Source organism: Pundamilia nyererei, unplaced genomic scaffold (assembly GCF_000239375.1).
Source record: "Pundamilia nyererei isolate P.nyererei 1_Seehausen unplaced genomic scaffold, PunNye1.0 scaffold00018, whole genome shotgun sequence".
NCBI lineage: Eukaryota > Metazoa > Chordata > Actinopteri > Cichliformes > Cichlidae > Pundamilia > Pundamilia nyererei.
In genome coordinates this window covers 1,598,124-1,608,477 of record NW_005187419.1, presented here as the reverse complement: position 1 = coordinate 1,608,477, position 10,354 = coordinate 1,598,124, and the positions used below count along the sequence as shown (strand labels likewise).

Here is a 10,354-nt window from a genome sequence, read left to right as displayed (position 1 = left end):
CCCATAATCAGACCCAACCAATATAAATAGGCTGTTAATTTTCTTTACTCATTTCAGTTATTACCAGCAAAATAGTTGCATGTTTAATCATCTAGGAATTTACCCTGATTTATTTAGACAGAGATCTTGACCCCCCCAATGTTCAGCACAAAGTTACACCAATGCCTTGACGTATCTTATTCCTTTTAATTTGACCTTCTTTTTTAAAAAAAAAACAAAAAAACATCAACAACAGCCTCCTCTCATTCAGTTTCTGTGAATGGGGAAATAACCTTAGCACATGACATGTCCCTGTAGGTTTGATAACTCAGTGTGAAACTGCCCTTTTGGACAGTTGTATGCCAACTCAAAAGTCAACCTACACTGGAATCATGGATACTTGGTCTGTATAAAGGTCTTTATGAATTTCAGAAAATAACAGAAATATTACGTGCAGTTTATGACCGAAAAAGATATTTTTACTAAAGCTGAAACAGACTGCACAGATAATGTCTAAACATGGGTCATATTGTTTAAAACGTCAATAAAAGTTGCTGACGCTTGAGTACACACTGAAAGCGTGTAACACATCGGTACCTATTGGCAACGATCAATGCATACACGTAAACACTGAGTCATCTGCTACCAGTAGGAGTTACCGCCTTTCAGTTTTGTGCTGAAAGTGCATCTGAGGTATTGTTGTTTTGCATATTGTTACATGAGCAGGAAACACAAAGAAATTATAACATATAGTATAATATCTCTCTGCTAAATATCAGTGGAGATGGAGTTGATTTTTTTGTACTCCAAATACATTTTCATGTAAATTCTAAAACCCATTTTATATCTTTACATCTTTCTTCTTTCAGAGTTCCATGAACTTGCCTCCAGATAAACTCCAGCTGTTGAGTCAATACGACAATGAAAAGAAATGGGAATTAGTCTGTGATCAGGTGAGAGCTTTTATTTGTTTTTTATGAGTGGCATATGCCATCAAAATGGACACGATTCTTGCAGCGTTGGCTCCACTGGGGGCAGAGTTGATATAAAGTGCGCAAATACACAAAGGGGAGAGTCTTTGCAAACCTTGCAACATAGTTTCTGTGGTGGCAACTGATAGAGGCGTCGGCATGGAAACAGAGAGCGGTTTGTGCTCGTTGTGTTTACTAGAATAACTTCAAATGCAGCTTGCTGGTAAAATATGGTTCTGGATCAGTCATTATTTGGGGTCGCTGCTTAAATTAATTCTACTTCAGCATGTGCTGACTCTATCCTCTGTAAAATATTCTCCCACAGGAGCGTTTCCAGGTGAAGAGCCCCCCATCCACTTACCTGACCAAGATCAAAAGCCTCTACCAGGATCAAGGAGGGGTGTCTCGTAGGGTCAGTAGAAAGCATTTTTGTTCTTTCAAATGTATCACCTCCATATGCGTGCATCATGTACCTGCATCAGTGACTTTAACCTCTTCTGCTTTTTTAGTTGAAGAAAAGGATCCAAGATGCCACCCAGGTCCTTAAAAATTTGGAGATATCCCTTCGGACCAATCACATTGGGTAAGCCTGTTTGTTTCATGAGCCTCTGTTTGGTTTATCAGTGTTTAAGGTGTAACGCATTTTATTTTGGTTTTTAGTGCGCCACAAGTATGTTTTCCAGATTTTTATAGCAGTTTCATGCAATCCAACCTGAAAATCTTTATCAATCATTAACGCTAAAAGACGATTTAAGGTGAACTTTAGTGAAACTGCAAACTGTCTGTGCACTTTACCTACATAAACCATTTAGCTGTTTTAGTTTCACTTGATATTTTTCAGCTGCTGATCAACAACTTTGCTGAAGTGGTTCTTCACCGCACCAACAGTTATATATAGTTTATATACAACCTTTTACAGAAACAGTACTTAAAGCTTCAATGTATTGTTACATTTGTACATAAAGTGGAAAAGTTGATAAAGCCAGTGCAGAAATAGTCTGGGGTTTTGTTTTTTTTTAGCCCTTTGACTTTGTTGCATTTTTTTTCCTTCATAGTGCAACTTGTCAAAAAAAATGTAAGATTGCAAAAGAAAATCACCTGACTGTGCTGGATTCCATATTTAGAGTAGGACTGTGTTCTGTTTTCTTTCTAAAGTTACAATCTTTGGCTATAAATCCAGTCTGGGCACAGAATCTATTACATATGGTCACTCCTCATGATTTACTTTTCTTTTTGAAGATGGGCCCAGGAGTTTCTCAATGAACAGAATAAAGGTTTGGATGTTCTGGTGGAGTACCTGTCCTACGCACAAAGTGACAGCTCGTGAGTACTAAGCAGACATGAATGCTATTTTAGAATCTGACTGCGTTTCGAAACGTAATTATTCTATTATAGATTATGTTAAAAAGATGTCTATCTTTACACGTTTAAGGTTTGAGGTTGAGGCTATAGAAAATGGAGGCAGCCTGTCAGACAGAGGAAAATCAGCAGAAAGGTCAATGGAAGACTTGACCAAGAGCTCCAGCAGCCATCAGTCACATGGCATGACCAGAGCAGCTCGTGCACTGACTGTAAGGTAAGAAACTCGAGACTTGAAAGGTTACTGAGGTAACCTTCAGCGATGGTTTCAGAGATGTCGCACCGTTCAAATCCCTTTGAATGAAGAATGAACTTTAAACATAAGCAGCTCTACACACTGTCAAAAAATAGACTCATGCAAAGCAGAAGTGGTGTGAAAACTCCACGAACTTCTGCGGTACTGATAAGTACCACAGTGGTTTCCACTGCTGTGAGAACTGTGCCATGCTACACCTCTCTTTCTTTTAAGAAGTTGTTGATGTATAAATATTTAGGATTGAATTTGAGGAAATCTGTGAGCCCAGAAATAGAAATACTGTGAAATAAAGTGACAGCTCTAACTGATATATAAGTTAGAGCTTATAAGATTATAACTCTACAATATGAAACATAGGTTTAGGTTTAGTAACTTAACCGAAACAGTGCTACAGCACAGCCTCCTCTTAAAAAAGATAACCCTTGACATTCTCATGCTCTCATTCATTCAGATCCCCTCACGTGGTCATCTAACTGTTTGTTAGTTCGTCTTTGATCCTTTATCTTCATTCCATGTTGTGCTACATAGCATCTGTCAAACACAGTTACTGTCCCAAACCCTAGAAGTCAAAGCTACAAGTATCTCACTGCATATCTTACCATATCCTGGCATCGACTTCAAATCATTTGCACATGCAAGAGATTCTCTTCCCTCAAACATGTATTCCAACATGTATTACTGCTTCACAGAATAAGCACCACTCTGGTAAACAAGATGCATAAGAAGTCCCACATAAACAGCCAGAGAGATGATGTACATGTGTGCATAATGTGCCTGCGAGCCATCATGAACTATCAGGTAAAGCTTTAGCACACAGTCTAATAAAGTCACTTAATTCCTATGCTGTCTTTAAAATGGATTATCACAGTATATGACATGTTTTCTGGGTTGCTAAAAGAAACAGTTCTTGTTTCTTGCACATTTGATCACATTTACTCTGGAGTGAACAGCTGTTTATATATCTTCCGTCTGCTTTTAGTCTGGTTTTAATTTGGTGATGACTCACCCACGCTGCGTGAATGAGATCACCCTCAGTCTCAACAGCAGGAATCCCAGGTGAGCGCATTTGTCTGTGAGATAAAGTGTGTTAACTGTCTGCATCCACATCTCACCCATCCTCCTCTGTTGTGGCAGGACCAAAGCTCTTGTTTTGGAGCTGCTGGCTGCCGTGTGTCTCGTCCGAGGAGGACACGACATCATTCTCTCTGCCTTTGACAATTTTAAAGAGGTGAGATAATAAAAAAAAAAATTTCTGGCAATTTCCTCATATTGCAAGAGCCCTATTTGACTTTGACTGTTCAGTCATCTAATTATTTCAGACTTCTCCTCTTTCATTGCTCATCTTATGACTAACAGTCTACTGCTCACATGCACTATGGTCATAATTTTAGCACATGTCTAGAAGTCATGCATGTTTACTGAACTCATGTACCGTACTTAGGTGCAGAATATACTCTCAGTATTAATGTTCTCTGAGGTGGGCTAACACATTATTTTTAATCCTCCCATATTCACAATAATAAAAATACATATTTAGCAAGCTTTTATTTGTTTGTTTTTTTAGGTGAGCAAAGAAAAGAACCGCTTTGAGAAGCTCATGGAGTACTTCGTCAATGATGACAACAACATTGACTTCATGGTAGGTACCACGGCCACTGGATGCAGCTTCACCAAGAGATCGTGTGCATGAACGACATTTAACTCTCATCGTTTCTACCCAAAGGTTGCCTGCATGCAGTTCATAAACATTGTGGTCCATTCAGTGGAGAACATGAACTTCCGTGTCCATCTACAATATGAGTTCACTCACCTTGGATTAGACAAGTATCTAGAGGTGTGTGTATATTTTGTTTAAAGTCCCTCATAAGACCAGAAAAGCTACAGCTAATAGAAATGTATCTTTTGACACTGTATCTAAAATGGGCTGTGTTATTTCCAGATAAACAGATTCAGCTTCATGCGATTTTCTTAACTGGTGATTCTACATTGGTTTTAGGATTGATAGAGAGAATAGTTGTCTCTCTGTGTTAGTCTGCAGTACAATAAGTGTTAAATGGAAGCACAGATGCTGACCTAGTTAAAAGTTTGGTAGATAACTATTAAGTGATAATGAATGATATACAGCAATTGTATTATATTTTTAGATTCACAAGAGGTCAGTCGCTTAACATCTTGTTAAGTTATTAACAAAGCCAAACAACTTTCATGACAGATACCATGTACTCTCTCTTTACAAGCTAACACCCCATGGAAAATATTAGCATTAACTGCTTTAATTTTACCAGACTAGAAGAAGCAGTGCCAGTTCAGTAGTCGAAGTGATCATTTATTCCTTTGCACTCCAACAGCTGTCCCAGCGGTAGAAAGCTTGTCAGATGTTTTTTCTTGTTTTGCCGATTTTATCATTTATAAACCAGACATAGTTTCTTTTCGGAACTTCATGCTGGTGATGATAAGGGTGCATGAATCATTGTTTGCCATCCAGTTCACTAGACACCTGTCCTTTTACAATCTGCTTCTTTGTTGGTGTTTCCACACCCCCTGGTGTTAACTGGAGGTGACAAAGACTTGCTACACCATCTTGTGGTACAAAAGGGGTATTAGTGCATGCACCAGGCCTATGGAAGTTTAACTTATGTGCACTGTGTTGGAGAAAGAATTCATAGGGGGTTTCTTTGCTTTTAATTTATAATGTCTCTTTCTGACAACTTCAAGCCTATAGTGAGAAAGAAAAATACTTTAATATAGCACTTAAATATTCAGTTTTCTGATAAATTAACAACTTCAAGTATCCAGATGTTCAATTCTAATGCCCACTTTCTTCCTCTTTTACTCAGCTGTCGCCTCTTCATCCTGAATGACTCTATTTATACTTTTACTCTACTTTTTTGTCACACACTCACTTCCTCACTTCACAGTTAAGGGAAATGTATTCCTTTCTTTGATTAAAAAAACAAACAAAGTTTAATTAGTGCTAATATTAAGATAAATGGCATAGTGACATTTTGTTTTCTGCCATTAAGATATTAAATTTAGCCTTAAAACCTCATGTTTCATTCTCATAAATTACATTTTTTTTTATTAAAACAGAATCATGTTCTGTGATATTTTGTAAGTGATAATTTATTCCTATGATGTACCAATAGTGTGTATCTTTGTGTATTAGACTCTGAAGCTGACAGAGAGCGAGAAGCTGCAGGTCCAGATCCAGGCCTACTTGGACAATGTGTTAGATGTGGGAGCTCTGCTGGAGGATGCTGAGAACAGAGGAGGGGTGCTGGAGCATGTGGACGAATTACAGGAGCACAACGTTCAGGTTGGCATAGAAGAATCTGAGTGAATAAACGGCGGCAATGTTGTTGCACATTACGTGAAATCGTGCTGAAGCAGTGTTGCTTGTGTGGTGTTGCAGCTGAGTGCACGGCTTCAGGAGATTGAGAACCAGACAGCAGACAGAATAACTGAACTGGAGACTCAGCTCATGCAAGCCACAAAGGAGGCTGAGCTGCTCAAAGTAAGTGCTGCCTTCGAGTTAGCCAAGGAACATATGTAATCTTTACACAGAGTTGTTTAAATAAGGTTAAAAGCATGTAAAAAAAAAAAACAAGGACTTGAATAAATGTCGAAATTACTTTTTTTTTTTTTGCCATGGTATGAGCATAACCCTGAGCATGGTAACGCCAGGTGGTCTCCCCCCTTTATTTCAAACTACAATATCAACTTAATAACAGCTACAGGAGAAAATGACAAAATGTATGAAATGGTGATCATTTTTTATTTAACAGCAGTATATGGCTGATACTTTATTTTGCCCAGTAGTTATGTCTGGAAAAACCCCATCATTGAATTTGGATTTAGAATAAGTCAAAAGAAAATATGATGGCATAAAACCATATAGCAAACTGTCTTTTGTTTATGTTTTTGTCACCACTTTTTAAGGTTTAATCCAAAAGTATTCAATTAAACTTGACCATGCTACAACTCTGCGCACTTGTCCCTTGTAGGAAAGCCTGCGAGAGTCATGCTCCCAGGTTAGCACTTTGCAGCAGAGGGAAAGAGAGCGTGAGCTGGACAGGGAGAGGGAGAAGGACAGGGAGCGGCTGGGTATCACTGGCCCTCAGGGACCTTCAGAGCTAGAGCAGAAGATCCAGGAGCTGCAGGACAAAGGGCTAATCCGAGTGGGACGCACAGCCTCAGGAAGTCTGGACGTCCAAGTCATGCCTGTCACAGTCGTTGAATACATTCAAAGCCCAGCCCCAGCCAACCAAGCCAGCGCTCCAACCTCCCCGTCATCTAGCATCCCTTCGCCACCGCCACCGCCTCCTCTTCCAGGTGGCTCAGAGCAGACTGTCTCTCCACCTCCACCACCTCCATCTCTACCAGGAGGTCCTGCACCACCACCACCACCCCCTCCTCCTCCACCTCTTTCTGGCTCTGCAGCTGCCCCCCCACCTCCACCTCCTCTCCCTGGCACTGGCCCTCCACCTCCTCCTCCACCCCCTGGAGCTGGCCCCCCACCCCCACCTCCCCCACCTGGTGGTGGACCACCACCGCCTCCTGGTGCACCATCTGCAGACTCTGGTGAGGAGAATGCTGAATACCCCCTCCCCCCCAAAAAAGAAACATGATGAAAGAAAAGTGTTAACCATTCCTCTTGTTTTTCTATTTTCTCAGGGGCTAAGAGCAGGAAGCCTATTCAGACCAAGTTCAGGATGCCTCTGTTAAACTGGCAGGCATTAAAACCAAACCAAGTGACAGGCACAGTCTTCAACGAGCTAGATGATGAGCAAGTCTTGGGGGTAAGAATATGCTTTCTGCATCTTTTACATACAGCAGAAATAATATCCTGAAAGAAAATGAAATTCTAATGTGAGCACACTCCCTGGCTCTTTTTTTGTCTACCTCAGGAGTTGAATATGGAAATGTTTGAGGAACATTTCAAAACTAGGGCCCAGGGTAACCCAGCTGACCTGTCCAAGGTTAAGAAGAAGATGACCTCGAAAGCCCCCACCAAGACATCTTTGATTGATGGCAATAAAGCCAAAAATCTGGCCATCACTCTACGCAAGGGGGGAATGAGCCCGGCCGATATCTGCACGGCCATAGAAATGTATGTGCTTACTTTTGCATTATTGACCTTCAGCAGATGTTTTTGCCATAATGGCATATTCTGTTCCTTCCTTCACCCTGCCTCTTACACTGTTTATTGCCTACACTAACTCTAACCCTCGTTTGTACAGGTACGACCAGCAATCTTTGTCCATAGACTTCCTGGAACTGCTCGAACCATTCATACCATCAGATTTTGAGATGAAGCTTCTTGCTAACTATGAGAAAGATGGCCGTCCACTGGATGAGCTGACCAACGAAGACCAATTTATTTTACGCTTTGGGAAGATTCCTCGCCTCAACCAGCGAATAAACACTCTGACTTTCATGGGCAACTTTCCAGACAGCGTCAAACGGCTGCAGCCGGTCAGTCTGTTAAATGCTTTGTAACTTGGGCTGAAAGGGATTATAAACACATACTTACTCACATACATACTTCTTTTTTTTTTAAACTCCGTCCACAGCAACTGAACTCCATCATTTCTGCATCCATGTCTCTCAAGTCTTCAACCAAACTAAAAAAGATCCTAGAGGTAAGTAAAACAGTATGAATGCTAATGAGGCATCTAACTGTAACATTTGGTTCTCTTAACCCATTTATTTCCTTTCAGATTGTTCTTGCATTCGGTAACTACATGAACAGCAGTAAAAGAGGTGCAGCTTGTGGTTTCAGACTGCAGAGTCTGGATCTCGTAAGTAGTGTTTTGTTTTTGTTTTTATTTTATTTTGTTTGCTTTTCAATTTATGGAAGCTCAATGACATTTTTCACCATCTTCATATTTCAGCTGTTGGACACCAAATCCACTGACCGCTCACAGACGTTACTTCATTTCATCACCAATATTATCCAGGAAAAATACCCAGACCTGGTCAACTTCCACACCGAGCTACACTTTGTAGACAAGGCAGGCCTTGGTACATGCACACACTCAGGCTGACCAATCAACCTTCTTTTTAATTTGCTAAAAAGTTTAAACTCACTTGTGTTTCTTTGCCAGTCTCTCTTGACAGCATTCTTCAAGATATCCGCTCTCTAGAGCGAGGAATGGAGATGACCAAAAAGGAGTTCCTGGTGCAGGATGACAGCCCCGTGTTGAAGGAATTCATTAAAACAAATAGCGAACAGTTGGACACTTTAATCAAAGATAGCAAGACAGCACAGGTTTGTCTGAAGTTCTTATCAAGCTCTCAACTCTAAATAATGTCTCACCATATTCTGAAACGTATTCATCTACTGTTCTGCGTGCAGGAGGCTTACGGCTCTGTGGTGGAGTACTTCGGAGAGAATCCTAAAACCACGCAGCCCTCAATGTTTTTCCCCATGTTTGGGCGCTTCATAAAGGCCTATAAAGTGAGTTTCTGTGGTAGCGTTCTGATATTTGTCCTTTATAACTCGTGAGCTATATTTTAATCCTCTGTCCCTTGTCTGAATGCAGACGGCACAGCAAGAGATTGAACAGAAGAAGAAAATGGAGAGCGAGAGCCGTGAGGTTAAAGAGTCACCATCTCCAAACAAGGCTGGACCACAAAAGGTAAGAAACTATACATACTGCTAGTGTGCAGTCACCTATAGGTTTTTTTTAAAGCCTATATTAAATAAAATAGTGTAAAATATGAGTCATTCAGAAATGTACTTCAAAATATTCTTTAACTTTGTGATTTCTAAAGGGCCCAATGATGCCTAAGATGCCCCAGATGGACCTGATTGCAGAGCTGAAGAAGAGGCAGGTGAAACCACCAGTACGCGAGGGGAAGGACGGTGCACTGGAGGACATCATCACAGGTAGAGTAACATGCTTCTTGCTTGAGAATCATTTTTAGTTGTCTGCTGCAGTCTTGATGTTTAAATGAAGGGGAAATTCCACCATCACGTTTATGCACGTCTGTCTTTGTTTTTCATTAGATCTGAGGAACTCACCATACAGGCGGGCAGACGGTCGTCGGCCAGCCCAGCGCCAGGACACTTAAGCCAGTTTTTTCTTTTCTTTACAAATTTCCTTTTGCTAAACAATTGTAACTGGAATTACTCATTAAAATTCAAGCAGAAGACAAGTTTTAAACATTCTGTATATACAACTGTGTTACAATTAGCCATTTGGCAGTGTGTATTAACGACATATTAGTGTCGTTTTGCTCTGTAAATATAAAGTTGGAAATATTTTAATAATAAACAGTCCATAAACTTTAATTGAAATGTTACAAAACATAACCATTTAAGTATTTCTAATGGATTTGTATTAAACTTGTATTACTGGTATACTGTTACCCATTCAGTAATAAAAAATACTTTGTTTTTAAAAGAAACCATTTTTTAACCATTGTGACCATAGTCTCAGAGGTCTGTGATTACTGGATCTGTCATATAATACAATATTTGATATTAGGTTGAGCAGGCAAGCCATATGCCACAGGACCATTGCAGAGGCTTTGGTCTGAACCCACTCAGGGGCATTTGCTGCCTGTCTTCCCTTTCTCCCAGCTTTCCTGTCATAATAAAGTCTAAAAAGCTTCACTTGCTGACAAGTCAGTTTAAAGCAAGATCAGACACTACGACTGTACAAGAGAGCTGCACTTTATTTGACACACAATCACAGCAACTTATGTACAAAAGAAGGCAGGTTCAACTGCCTGCTGTCTTCTCACAGGAAAAACACACACATTTCTCACAGAATATCATGGC

General features: G+C 40.2%; 1 protein-coding gene across 1 annotated transcript in view; it reads left to right on the top strand.

The window, feature by feature from the left end:
- Positions 1–9,978, top strand: part of fmnl1a (formin-like 1a) — a 13,038-nt gene extending 3,060 nt beyond the window's left edge. Inside the window, exons 2-26 of the mRNA XM_013909037.1 lie at positions 849–932; positions 1,276–1,362; positions 1,460–1,533; positions 2,190–2,273; positions 2,383–2,526; positions 3,255–3,363; positions 3,545–3,621; positions 3,700–3,793; positions 4,130–4,204; positions 4,289–4,399; positions 5,732–5,881; positions 5,978–6,079; positions 6,570–6,891; positions 7,009–7,146; positions 7,240–7,364; positions 7,473–7,675; positions 7,806–8,040; positions 8,139–8,207; positions 8,286–8,366; positions 8,460–8,589; positions 8,673–8,836; positions 8,924–9,025; positions 9,111–9,206; positions 9,343–9,457; positions 9,578–9,978. Of these exons, the coding sequence (XP_013764491.1) occupies positions 849–932; positions 1,276–1,362; positions 1,460–1,533; positions 2,190–2,273; positions 2,383–2,526; positions 3,255–3,363; positions 3,545–3,621; positions 3,700–3,793; positions 4,130–4,204; positions 4,289–4,399; positions 5,732–5,881; positions 5,978–6,079; positions 6,570–6,891; positions 7,009–7,146; positions 7,240–7,364; positions 7,473–7,675; positions 7,806–8,040; positions 8,139–8,207; positions 8,286–8,366; positions 8,460–8,589; positions 8,673–8,836; positions 8,924–9,025; positions 9,111–9,206; positions 9,343–9,457; positions 9,578–9,642 (3,036 nt within the window). The 3' untranslated portion in view covers positions 9,643–9,978. The remainder of the gene's footprint in view (positions 1–848; positions 933–1,275; positions 1,363–1,459; positions 1,534–2,189; positions 2,274–2,382; positions 2,527–3,254; positions 3,364–3,544; positions 3,622–3,699; positions 3,794–4,129; positions 4,205–4,288; positions 4,400–5,731; positions 5,882–5,977; positions 6,080–6,569; positions 6,892–7,008; positions 7,147–7,239; positions 7,365–7,472; positions 7,676–7,805; positions 8,041–8,138; positions 8,208–8,285; positions 8,367–8,459; positions 8,590–8,672; positions 8,837–8,923; positions 9,026–9,110; positions 9,207–9,342; positions 9,458–9,577) is intronic.
- Positions 9,979–10,354: the final 376 nt, after the last annotated feature.